The sequence below is a fragment of the Cottoperca gobio genome, chromosome 6 (assembly GCF_900634415.1).
Source record: "Cottoperca gobio chromosome 6, fCotGob3.1, whole genome shotgun sequence".
Taxonomy (NCBI): domain Eukaryota; kingdom Metazoa; phylum Chordata; class Actinopteri; order Perciformes; family Bovichtidae; genus Cottoperca; species Cottoperca gobio.
Window position 1 is genome coordinate 18,540,304 of NC_041360.1, and position 13,759 is coordinate 18,554,062.

Below are 13,759 nucleotides of genomic sequence, written 5' to 3' on the forward strand. Positions count from 1 at the left end.
AACATACACTTCTTTTATAGCGCCGGTCCCCTTTGTGTCACTGAGGAGGAGGATGCATTGACTGGAATGCTGTGGAGAAGAGGAGTGGTCCAGAAGTAATGACCATTCCCATTTGGGCAACACAGGTCACATGCAGTTTGTGATAAGCTGTGCAACACATTTTGGCTATAGTATTGCACCATCCCTCACCTGTGCTCCTGCACTACTTCTTCACTACATTTCAGCCTCAACACAAGGTAAGACCCAATTATTTAATCTTCTCCTACTAAAGACAAAGTGATATATTTGGACGGACTAAAAGTAACAGAGTTGAAGTTTAGTAAAGTTTTGGTGTTTGTTTAAGCAGACAAAAGGCTGTAGAATGAGACTTTCTGCCTTGTATTTATCATCTATTTCTAAACCAATAATGTATCTTTCATGGCAATCTAACAGAAATATGAAATAAAATGTTACCTTCTCCTTGTCTTCACTTTTCAGAAGTCCTTCACTCCTCTTGGCTGCAGACTGAGCTGAGCATCTCTCGCATCAATGGATTTGCGTAAACGGGTTTGGAGTATCTGCGCAGCGGTTGGCTTGGTGCTCTTAGTCAGTGAACGTAAGTAGACAACATGTGTACTTCATATTCAGAGTCACTTAACACAACTGAATTGACCAAAAAATAATTGTTTAAAATCGACATATCCTGAATAGATTCACGCTGTGAAAAAAACTGGGAGGTTCCTCGCTTTGACGGCTGGTACAACAGTTTGGGAAATCCCAGACGCGGAGCTGTCGGTAAGTTACAGTGTTGCCTAATCGGGCAGCAGCAGCAGCCCACAGCCTGTCAGCACACCTGGGTCACTTCACTGTGTTTCCGCAGGTTCTCACCTTGTGCGTCTCGTGCCCGCGCATTACTGGGACGGAGTCTACCAACCTGTCCATGAGCCGCTGCTGCCAAACCCCCGCAGATTGAGCAGCCTGCTAACCGAGGGACCCTCCGGTCTGCCCTCAACACGCAACCAGACCGTGCTCTCTCTGTTCTTTGGTAAATATATCATGCATGTTGTTGCATTTAAGTCCACTATCAAAAATGATTAAACCAGAGGGCAACTTTGAGATACAAACTGAACTTTTGATGGATCGACCAATATGGCGCCATAATATTTACAATCCATATCTTACCGAAATGCAGGTGCAAGATTGTAAAGTGATGCTTTCAATGTTGCTTATATAAAAGTCATAAGACATAAGATTTTAGAAATGCATATAAAAAATTAAGGATGATATTGGCTGATACTAAACCAATATGTTGAGATATTCATCTGGACATTCAGATCCAGATAAATGTTTTTTTTGTCGTAATGGCTTTTATTTTTATTTGTATTTCTTAGGTTATCATGTTTCTTTTGAAATGTTCAACTTAAGAACTCCCGGGTGTCCACCTGAGTTCATGAACATCCCAGTCCCAAAAGGTGACCCTGTCTTTGACCCCACTTCCACCGGAAAAGTCCGGCTGCCCTTCCAGAGAGGACTGTGGGACAAAGAGTCCGGCCAGAGTCCCAGTAACCCTCGCATACAGGTATCAATATGAAATAACATCTTAGTTTAGCCTCCAAAGACAGTAAGTAAACGTGAACAGTAAGCACAGTTCTGGACGGCACTTTATATTATGTTACCCTACATTTACCTTTATTCTGAAGTGCAATAAGTTCAGTAAAGCAAATGCAACACATACAGGTGAACTTGGTAACAGCGTGGATAGATGGCAGCTCCATCTACGGCCCCTCCACGTCCTGGTCCGACTCCCTGAGAAGCTTCTCTGGAGGGCTCTTGACTTCAGGCTCTGAGTGGAACATGCCCTATCAGGCGACAGGACGCAGTCTCATGTGGAGCGCCGCTGACCCCTCTACAGGGGATCAGGGACCCAATGGCCTTTATGGTGAGACATTTTATACTTCATATCTGACCTGAAACACTGTAAATAATTAATTTTATTGTCTAGAGTTAGCAGACATCAGGGGCATTTTATAAATACATCAGGGCAGCTGATAGTTGCAGAACAATGCACTAAACTGACAGCTTGTCATTGATTTACTCAAGAGCACATTCAAACTTAATTTCCTCCGTACCTGGAGTGCAGTTCATCCAACAATATAGTTAAGTGTGATTTATTGAAGACATTTTTGGCTGGAGCTGAACGCAAAACTGTGGAGATCAGTGACATTTAATTTATGGCCTTTTAAGCCCTCAAACTCAACAGCAAAGTCTCTTTCCAAGTTCACAATAATCCACAGATCTGCAAGTGAAAATGTTCTTCACCTTAAAACAGTATTCTTCAGTGAAAGGAGGTCATTATTACTTTCCCATAGTAGGTGAACTTGCACACAATAGATCTTCAAACCTCAGCAAATCTCTCTAAAACTATCTGGATGCATCTGGATTTGACTCAAGATAAGATTAAATATGTTTTTTGTGTGTGTTTGTCTGAACTACTACTACTACTACTACTACTACTACTACTACTACTACTACTACTACTACTACTACTACTACTACTACTACTACACCTTTAAATAATCTCTATCGGAACTGTATGTGGTAATAGTACCACCCAATCGATACTGCAAGAAGTTCTTGCAAATATTATTTCACCTAGGTCTGCTTTGATTGGGGTTGCAGCCTGTGAGGCTTAGTCAAAAGAGGCCCTGTCTGACGTCGGTTATGACTCTTTAATTATTGTGTTAATGGCTTGTCACACTCACCACAGTAAATCTCTCTCTGAATAGCATAGAGGAGCCGTGCAGGTGTCATGAAACCAGTGTTTTGTTGCTAGTGTTGTTAAAGGTGTGTAGTAATTATCTGGGGCGGAGGCGGAGGATCTTCTGCTGTTGTCACCGCTCTGTTGCCACATCCTTAAAAACAAACAGCCAAATTATCATTACATTAGCGGTTTGAGCTCTTCGTGGGAGTGCACCACTCCACCACTATAGCAAAAAAGTCTTCTATAGCACTCTGTATAAAAACATGTGACATGTACAGCCTGTTGTGTGTTTGTTGTGTTGTAGCTACAGTGATGTTAATTCACATGAGCAGAATTCCGTTATAATTTGTGTCATCTTCTGTGTCCAGAGTTGGGAAATGCCTGGGCCAATGAGAACACGTTCACGGCAGCAGAGGGGATTATCTGGTTTCGCTACCACAATTATGTAGCCTCCAAACTGCATGAGGAACACCCAGAGTGGTCAGACGAAAAGCTGTTTCAAAACGCCAGGAAGACCGTTGTGGCCACCTTCCAGGTAGAAGGAAAAGTCTCCATGTAATCCTCTCGCTACTCAGCTGCAGATTTAATTTGCACTCTGCAGAGAGCGAGGTTGCATCAACGCCAGGTGGTCGTGATTTTATGGATGAAATTGATGGTTTTAGTTTAAGGGCTAACACATCATCTCTTGTTTGATTAGTCAAGTTGGTCCTCTGCAAAAACTGTCCTGAACAGCATTACACACGTTACTTCTCAATATGTATAATATTTGTGGTCATAACAAATCAAAAATAACAATTAACAATTGTATAAAACACATTTTATATATAAAGAAACTATATCTAAAGAAGTGTTGGATATATTATCATCAAACTCCATACAAACATGTTATCCCTCCTATCTTTCCACACAGAATATTGCTCTTTACGAATGGCTGCCTGGATATCTTGGAGACAAAAAGCTTCCTCCTTATCCAGGTAAGACTCAGCCAGAGTGTGTGTGCGTACAAGTGGAGGGGAACAGGTAATGCACTGGTGACCACAAGCCTTGGTGAGGTGCGCTATCGTTGTTGGTGGTTGACAAATATGTGCTCCGTCAGCAAAGCTTTACTCTTAGTCCCCTTCTTCTGCTGAATAAGCACACGCAGCAGAAGAAAGGTAATGGGACAATAGTCAGACGAGCCCATCCCCTTAATCACTCTCCATTTTCATATCTACACTGCTTTTGTTGCCTCACGTTGAACATTTGGATAATGGTGTAGGTTGTTTGCATGCATGAGGATTGTTTCCAATATAGCTTTTTTAAGTGATTTTGTTCTTCTTCTATTGTTTTGTGTTATGTTCTGAATCACCTGTAAACAGGTTACCAGAAGTTTATTGATCCGGGGATCTCTCCTGAGTTCCAGGCTGCTGCAATACGATTTGGCATCACTATGGCCCCACCTGGTGTTTACATGAGGTACTTCTTTCTCCTGGCAAATCGAAGCTCACTATGTTCAGTGGCCTTTAGTTGAGTGTGATATTGGCAATGTGATGCTGTAAAAAAATGTCAGACCCTATCTAAAATACAGTATGTTATTACTATTGGTTATAAAACCCACCGCATCGGCTGTCCTCTTTCCTTCAGAAACAGAACCTGCCATTTCCAGAAGATTGTCAACGTAGATGGCAGCTTATCACCAGCAATACGTCTTTGTAACAGCTTTTGGAAACGTCAGGTATATCGTGGTCATTTTTCTGCATTTTCTTTAGAGTGCATGGAAGAATTTTACATTAATTGACTTGTGCACTCATTTAAACCCTTAATGTTTTTAAACACCATGAAACCTCTCTCCACCACTCACACAGCTTACTCACAGTTTTTTAAAGGAGAGCAGGCGATGAAGTCACATTTAGTACAATTATTTATTTACGAGGGACAGTGGAAAGGAACAGAGGGAGAACAGATGAGCTGTTTGTAGAAATGTTTTGCCAGTGTTTTTAATTACAAATCCCTTTACATGTATTTCTGTAGTTTCTTGTTGATAAATGCTCAGTTTTGTGTTAAATTCTATAATTAGTTTTGCCTAATGAATATTATGGATAGAGGATAGAGCGAGCAATAAGACTAAAATAAGTTTGTGTATTTTGAAAGGCCACCTTGACCTGTTAGAGAGAGGAGATATATTATATGTTGTGAGCGGTATATTATATATGAATGCTTTTGTCATTTTGTTTCCAGCGAGACAATGTGAAGACGAGCCAGGACTTGGACAACCTGCTCATGGGCATGGCTTCCCAGATTGCAGAGAGAGAAGACAACATTGTTGTGGAGGACCTGAGAGGTGTTTAGTCATTCTTATTCACTGCATGTATCAGGATCAGAAACAGGCAAATTGCCAAATACACATACAAAGAATATGACCTTATTTTTGTTTTGGCGCAGAAAATACAAGTAGCACAAAAGTCAAGAAATCCTAAATATAAAATAGAAATGTACAATAAAATCACTCTACATATCGTTCATTAACAGATATTCAAGTTAGAGAATAATATCCTAAGCTCTGATCTAAATTTGCACCCTGACAGACTTCATGTACGGGCCGCTAAGGTTCACACGGTCAGATCTGGTGGCCATGACCTTGCAAAGAGGAAGAGACTATGGCCTGCGCAGTTACACTGAGGTCAGAAAAGCTCTGGATCTGCCTCCTGTCAAGACATTTGAAGACATCAATCCTGAGCTCAACAGCACCAACCCACAGGTGAAAGTCTTAAAACAAAGAATGATCAAACTGCATAACAGGTTTAACAGCTATTCTGTGGATTAAAGTGTGTTCTTGTGTCCACCAGCTGCTCCAGGATGTTGCAGAGCTGTACAGCAGAGACATCTCAAAACTGGAGCTCTTCCCTGGAGGACTGCTGGAGTCTCTCGATGGTCCGGGTCCAGTTTTCTCCGCCATAATCTTGGACCAGTTTGAACGCATCAGAAACGGAGACCGCTTCTGGTTCGAGAACAAACTGAATGTGTAAGCTCCTCTCTGAAGGACTCTCAAAATAGAAATAGCTGTCATAGTATCTGATCCTACAGTATTGCATGAACTCATATGCCAATCATCCTACTACAGTTGTGTTTTTTGGGGGTGTTTTCCAGTTTGTTCACGGATGAGGAGATTCAGATGATCCGCAATGTGACCTTTCATGACGTCCTTATCGCAGTCACAAGTGCAGAAGCCACTGATATACAAAAGGATGTGTTCTTCTGGAAGGATGGTAAAAATGTGTATTTTAAATTTGATTCACTAACAAACAAGGATTGTGTTCTGACTCAGTAATATAACATTTAAAGCATGGTTTAAAAAAAAGGTCTCTGTTGCCTTAGGTGACCCTTGTCCTCAGCCCACACAGCTGAATGCTTCGATGCTCCATCCCTGCACTAATGCGACCAAACTTAATTACTTTGACGGCAGCAAAGCTGGCTTTGGGATATTCATCGTTGTTCTGTTCCTCTTTCCTGTTGGTCAGTATCACACTCACAAATCCATCTCTTCTCTTCTCGCTCAGCAATAATACTGATTTCACTCATCAGCAGTTTTGTTGTGAAACTGCTAATCAGTTTTGATTATTTTTACTTTCACAGTCAGTTTTCTGGTGGCCTGTATGGTGGCGTATCTCCGCAAGTACAGGTACAGAAAGTTCCAGAGAAGAAGTAAAGCTGGTGACAAAACAGAGAAGCCAGCTGTGGGAATCACTGGTACGAAATCTGTGTTATTGAAAGAAACCTTCTAATACTGTCCAATATTAGTAAAAAACATCATTTCTATAAGTACGGTTTTACAACTGACTCAATCTCCATTATTAATAAACATTAGCTGACTATCAGCAGCTGTGATTTACTGCTGCGCTGGCCCGCAGCAGCCATTATGTATGTCACATAAGTATCAACACAATCGTAAAACTCAGCTGATTATATGGATTTAAGTGGTAATGACCTTTCATGATTTATATTATGTCAGCTACAAAACCCAACTTATAAACACTCCACAAACTGAACTCAGCTGACAATCAGTTATTTACAGGTGCCAGTGTTCCTGTCATTTAACATCCTGTCCTCATCATCATCCTGGACCTCGTCTCATTCTGCTTTTGTTCTCCAGCCTACGAGTGGCAGGGCCATAAAAAACCTCTGCATCCCGTCAGCGTGGAGGTCAAGAAGACGAAGCTGCAGGTCTTTGACAGATCTGGAGCCGCTCACCGCTGCCTCAACCTGGCCAACCAGGACTACCTAGACGTCCTTCTCTCCAATGACCGGCACCATAAAGCTCTGCTGCTCAAAGTGTCAAAAGAGTACGACCTGGTGAGCAGGGCATGGTTTTCACCTTCAGGGTTTTGATCTGAAGCAGCTGCAGTCTGATTCAAACTGTAGGACGAAAGTGTTTTTTAAAAATGTTGCTGATGCAGTATCTTGTGTAAGCATAAACAACCAAATTATGTGTTCACATTTAAGATTTCTTGCCCTTTAAGCACATCCAGCTTTCTCACTTTTGCAGTAAAGATGCTTCTACTCTTATTTTTCACCTCATCCAATCGTTGATGCAAGCAGGATTCTGCAGATGTACGTGGTCTAAATCACTTTTATCTGACCCCAGTCCTGTTTTTCTTCTCCTGTCTGCTCATCCAGGTGCTGTTTTTTGATGACGAGAGCAAACGCGCATCATTTGTCAAGCATCTGCGGCGCCCGGAGATGACAGACTTCAGGCAGGAGATTAGAGTGAAGGAGATGAGGGAGAGGGCACTGCTGAAGGAGGCTTTAACCAAAGAGCAGAGGGCTCAGATTGTGGAAACTTTCATTCGACACGCTTTCTCTAAGGTACCGTCAGCCTCGGGGTGTTTACCTCATCTCCGCTCTGTTACAGTGGCAGCAGCTTTAAGCTCGGCCTCAAAATGTCGTCAATCCTTGTTTGAGGTCAAATTAGGTCTGACCTCCAGCCAAAAGAACTAATTGTTGGTCTTGACGGTGACCTCATCTGTGATGGATATACAGTAACCTCAGTTAACGTCGGTGATATTACTAATGACACTATGGTGACATATAATGATCTGTCCCTCTCGTGCACAGGTCTTGGAGATAGAGAAGCGTGACGCTGGCGACATGAGTGGCGTTTCCCGCAAAAAAGCCAGAGAGGTCCTCGAGTGCGAGCTGACAGCGTCTGAGTTTGCCGATGCACTGGGCCTCAAGTCCGACTCCTTATTTGTAGACTCCATGTTCACACTCGCCGATAAAGATGGAAACGGTTACCTCTCCTTCCAAGAGTTTCTTGATGTGATGGTGATCTTTATGAAAGGTAAACTGCATGACTCCAAAATGCTGCAGCTTTTTCTTTATAGGTGTGCTGTCATCCAAGCACTGCATATAATGTCAAACTCAAAATGCTGCAGTTGGAGGATTTCAGATAGGAGTGAGCAATAGATGAATAGCATGTCTGATAAAAAGGTTGATGTCATGAACAGTAAACAGTCTCGTCCTACATTATGTCATTGGTGATGTTTGTATTTAACTAGGGTCTTCTGAGGAAAAATCCAAACTGATGTTCTCCATGAACGACATTGGTGGAACTGGTTTCTTATCGAAAGAAGAATTCGCCAGGATGCTCAGGTTTGATCGATTTTTCTTTTTTCTTTTACTGCATCAAGTCTTTTTTCCTGTCTGATGGTTTATCTTCGTCCTTTTGATGTGCTGCAGGTCATTCATTGAAATCTCCAACGGTGCTCTGTCAAAGAGCCAGGCAGAAGACGGCATCAAGTCCATGATGCAGGCCGCAGGCTTTGATGACAAGGAAAAAATCTCATGGCAGGACTTCCATTTCCTCCTCAGGGACCACGAGAAGGAGCTGCAATTCGCCCAACTCAATGTCAAAGGTTGGATAAAGTTTAGTCTAAGAACATCTTTTTTTATTAATCCTCATTTCTCTGACCTTGTCTGATGAAATTAATGTGTCTTCTGTGTGTGCAGGGATGGAGAAACAGGGGAAAAAGCGGCTGAGTCGAGACCAGAGAGTGTCCTTCATCTGTCCAGGAAACAGGTCAGCGAACAGGACACACAGGCTGTAATCACTCATCCAGATCGCAAATGTGTTGCTTGTCACTATGGATAAAAACAATGATCCACTGTAGCTTTGTCACTTACTCATTTCATTTATGTCTCCCTTGTGACCGTTGTGTCCCAGCTTACAATGTTGTTTATTTTTTGTTTGCAGCAGCAACAAGACAGATGGATCGGAGTTACGCAGACGGAAAAAGTTTGTTTATTTTTGGCTTGTTCTGCTCCTGTAAATGGCTTTCTGAAGGATAAGAAAGATAGGATGTCTCAAATTCACCGTAGAGAAGTTGCACACATCAGTAGTTCTGATTCAGTATTTACTGAAAACTATCCCCTAGTTTAAAATGACGAAAATACCTCTTTATGTTGCAGATTTATTTCTAGTATTTATGTATTGAGGGTGTGTAGAAAACCTCAGCAGCTTAAGGTTTACCAAAATGTTTTATTTTTGAAGTTGCACATATGATGCAACTGCTTTCAAATCCCTCCACCGACAAAGCCTTTAGTATCACACCTCCCTCTGAAGAACAAAGAAAAACGATCTAATGGATTTGAATATTTTCAGGTTATCTGTCAACACCCCAAATGTCTATGTGAAGCCCAAGCGTGAGCAGTACATAAGGAACCCAATCCAGCAAAAGATCCAGCACTTCAAACGCTTCATTGAGAATTATCGCCGTCACATCGTCTGCTTCACCGTCGTGTACGGCATCACGGCTGGCGTGGCACTTGAAAGATGTTACTGTGAGTTGAAACCGTTCAGCTTCCTCACTATGTTCACGTGTTATTCATCTTTAGCTTCAGCATCATGCATTACCGGGCAGCGTGGGCCTTTTCCGAACTGATTAAAAACATTGTTTTCAGACTACGCTTTGCAGTCCGATGCGACGGGTATCCCCGAGACTTCTGTGGTGGGCATCGTCGTCTCCCGTGGCTCAGCCTGCCTCCATCTCCTTCCTGTTTCCCTACATGCTGCTCACTGTGTGTCGCAACCTCATCACACTGTGCCGAGAGACATTCCTCAACCGATACATCCCCTTCGACGCCGCCATCGATTTCCATCGCTTCATGGCCATGACTGCCATCCTCCTTTCAGGTTGACAGGCCGGAATAGACGATAGCAGAGATGATGTCTGATGTCTTCACCTGTTTACGTTGTATTTGTGTGGGCTCACTCCTATTTCTATTCTGACTGTAGTTGTTCATACTTTGGGCCATGTGGTCAACATCTACATCTTCTCCATCAGCGACCTCAGCATCCTGTCTTGTCTGTTCCCCAAAGTCTTACCCAATAACGGGTAATGTTTGAAATGTGACTTTAGCAGGTGTTCGTAAGCTTTGTGAAGAGTCATGTTCGCTGATTTACAATGTGTTTTTATTTTAGGTCTGAACTTCCTCTGAAGTGGTCATGGTGGTTCTTTCAAACTGTTCCAGGTATTTAGGAAACTGATTTGAAACCTTTAGAGGTTCCCGGAGTGCTTGTTATACAATGCTCTAATTATTATTTTGTGCTTGTCTTTGCCCTTTTCCTAGGAATGACTGGTGTCCTGCTTCTTTTGACTTTTGCATTTATGTATGTTTTTGCCTCACACTATTTCCGTCGCATCAGCTTTCGTGGATTTTGGATCACACATTACCTCTACATTGTCGTGTACATTCTAGTAAGTACTTTTCGGACTTTAAAATCCCCCTAAATGCACTCTGCAGTCAGGTGGCTTTCATGCTGAGAGGCCCTTTTTAAGAAATGTGTGGTGCTTGCTTTGTCAACAGACAGTTATTCATGGCAGTTTCGCCCTGCTCCAAGAGCCGCGTTTCTATATCTACTTAATTCCACCTGCACTGCTCTTCCTGCTGGACAAACTGATCAGCTTGAACAGGAAGAATGTGGAGATCCCGGTAGTGAGAGCTGAGCTGTTGCCTTCAGGTGACCCTTCATGAAAATCTTTAAAATGTCTAATTGATGTCTAATCTCTATCTCTTCTTGACTAACTAACTAAATTGCACTTTTACATCATCTTCGCTGACATCACGTAATCTTACCTGCAGGTGTGACACATCTGGAGTTCAAGCGACCACAGGGCTTTGTGTACCGTTCAGGCCAGTGGGTTCGTATTGCGTGTCTGATGTTGGGCACAGATGAGTACCACCCATTCACACTGACGTCAGCCCCGCACGAAGAGACCCTGAGCCTGCACATCCGAGCTGTGGGGCCCTGGACCAGCCAGCTCCGAGACCTCTACACCGATGAAAGCCTGCTCGAGATCGGAGCCTATCCAAAGGCAGGTTGAAGCATTGTTTTGCGTGTGTAAACAATTTCATCTGCTTCTCCATTCTTTGTCTTTTCATGACCCCGACATTCATATTTCATTTCGTCCTAAGCTGTACTTGGATGGGCCGTTTGGTGAGGGCCATCAGGAGTGGATTGACTTTGAGGTGTCTGTTCTGGTGGGAGGAGGAATTGGAGTCACCCCATTCACCTCCATCCTAAAAGACCTGGTGTTCAAGTCCTCCATGAAGTCGAAGATTCTGTGTAAAAAGGTGCTTCTTAAATTCAAACAACCTACCATTCAGCTCCCTGCAGCATTGTATATATTGTATATCTCTCTAACGTTCACTGATTATTTGAAGGTGTACTTCATCTGGGTGACACGAACACAGCGTCAGTTTGAGTGGGTGTCTGACATCATCAGGGAGGTGGAGGAGATGGACACCCAGGAGCTGATCTCAATCCACACTTACATCACTCAGGTGGCCGAAAAGTTCGACCTCCGCACCACCATGCTGGTGAGATCTGCAGTCGCCTTTTCCAAGTGTAGAAAATGCTAATTTCTAAGTTTTAGAGTTGATGGTAGGAAGGATTTTGTTACCTTTAGACAGAACCAGGCTAGCTATCTTTACACTAAGCTAAGCTAAGACGAGTAATTGACCCGCTTGCTGCACATTATCCTGCTTATCACCCGGCTACTTACTAAATTAATCAATAATTTAACACAAAATATTGATTTAAAAAGGATTTTATTGATTTAAACATGATAATAACCTCCTCCGGAGTCTATAATTAGAACTGCGTATATAGCAGTGGTCTTCTATTCACAAATAACAGACCGTAGAATGGCGTAATAGACGAATGAAATGAAATAATCATGAAGTCCACGAATGATCCCTTACCCTTGTCTGTGTGTGCACAGTATGTGTGTGAGCGCCACTTTCAGAAGGTGTGGAACCGCAGTCTCTTCACCGGCCTGCGGTCCGTCACCCACTTTGGCCGGCCGCCCCTGGTGTCCTTTCTCAGCTCACTGCAGGAAGTTCATCCCGAGGTCAGTCCTTCATCCATCTTCATCTACCTCGTGTTTGTCTGAAACATTGCTCAATACACCGTTATTATTTTCTGTAGGTGGGGAAAATTGGTGTTTTCAGCTGTGGACCACCTGGATTAACTAAGAACGTGGAGAAAGCCTGCCAGCAGATGAACAAGAGGGATCAGGCACACTTTATACATCACTATGAGAACTTCTGACTTGTCCCTCAGCAAGGGAATACATGGTTACAAGGAACTATGAGCCACTTTCCACTGACGAATATGAGTTACTGCAGCAGATAATAACAGAATCACAGAGACGATGTAGGAAGTTTTGATGTTATGTTATATATTTTTCCGGCTGATTAAATGTTCTTCTGTACATCTTTATTCTCTAATCATGCCTATTGTTGTTACAATCATTTCAATCAGTCAATGATGAAACATTACATTTTATTATTTCTCATAAAAATACAGGATTTTATTCACAAGTTATGTTAAATAATTTGTAATCATCAAGCATCATGTGAGTTTTTATTTTCTGTTTGACTCGGAGATTAGAGTTAGCTGTTCTGCCTTTCTTTTCAAATCATAATGTATTATAGATTGTATTGATTTCTTGTGCTTTTGATTGAAATATCTGGAACAAATAAAACAAAACAAAAAGCATTTTACAATAGTTTTGCATCACTGTCATGTCAGAAGGACCCAGAAACATTGTGAGTGCTCATAGATATTACAGTAGCTTTCAATGTTACGTCTTTGTTGTAGGAGATGAGATTATGTAAGGACCTGTGGGCTTTTGTGCAGTGGAAGTTCTCTAAATTCTGCTGTTGGACTGAAATTACACTTGAATGAGCACAAACTCCTACATTTCATTTGTTGGTCGAGTGATAAACCAGACAGCTCTTCCACCAGAATAACATTTAAATGTAGATTTCTCCAATGGGGGATGAATTCTTTCTTGGTGACAAATAAAGTTATAAATAATTATTCATCATTTAAATCTCTTGCCCATCATTTTCTAATATTCTGCATTTTTCACATTTAAGTGTTTGATATTTGTACAATGCTGGTACTGCACAGTTCAAAAACAATATGGACATATGAAGGGTGGCTGCAAAGTCGATATCATGTCGGCCTAATAAAAGTACCCGGACAGGATAAAATGCAGATATTTATATGTTTGCAGATGCAATCACAATAATCAGCCTGGAAGCTGATTTACTATTTACTCAGGGTAGTTTAACTGGGAACAATGGGAGCTTATAACAGGAACGCCCTGCTCCATTCACACAGTAACACACATTCACACCTGGCAGCTGCTCAGGTCAACCTTAGGCTGATCTTGTGGCCACTGAGCAGCCGCACAGGAGCGGTTTGGTGTTATGGGCCTTGATCAAGAGCACCACAGCAGCTGTAATGAGGGAGGGGACAAGCTCTGCTATTTTATATTCCCCAGCAAAATTTATTTTGCCAGTTTGGGAATCAAACTAGTGACCTTCTCGTCACAAGACAGATTAATTAGATGATGTACTTTCCAATTCTGTAATACTACTAATCATGAAACTCTGTGTAAAACTACATCAATGCAATGTTGCCCCTCAAAACAGAACTGCAGCGATTCAGCATTGCACTCCGATAACATT

The 13,759-nt window shown here is 42.2% G+C and overlaps 1 protein-coding gene across 1 annotated transcript; it reads left to right on the forward strand.

Moving 5' to 3' along the window:
- Nucleotides 1-528: 528 nt before the first annotated feature.
- On the forward strand, nucleotides 529-12,536 carry duox (dual oxidase). The gene is given in 34 exon segments (XM_029434364.1): nucleotides 529-595; nucleotides 691-774; nucleotides 860-1,024; nucleotides 1,371-1,558; nucleotides 1,717-1,918; nucleotides 3,109-3,275; nucleotides 3,651-3,714; nucleotides 4,099-4,195; nucleotides 4,364-4,454; nucleotides 4,958-5,060; nucleotides 5,305-5,477; nucleotides 5,566-5,741; nucleotides 5,867-5,985; nucleotides 6,095-6,232; nucleotides 6,353-6,466; nucleotides 6,870-7,069; nucleotides 7,394-7,582; nucleotides 7,832-8,057; nucleotides 8,275-8,368; nucleotides 8,456-8,631; nucleotides 8,726-8,795; nucleotides 8,970-9,011; nucleotides 9,378-9,556; nucleotides 9,677-9,753; nucleotides 9,755-9,908; nucleotides 10,011-10,110; nucleotides 10,197-10,246; nucleotides 10,346-10,473; nucleotides 10,583-10,736; nucleotides 10,859-11,091; nucleotides 11,192-11,350; nucleotides 11,441-11,596; nucleotides 12,001-12,129; nucleotides 12,207-12,536. Coding segments are annotated over 34 exon segments (4,587 nt in total). The 3' UTR covers nucleotides 12,330-12,536.
- Nucleotides 12,537-13,759: the final 1,223 nt, after the last annotated feature.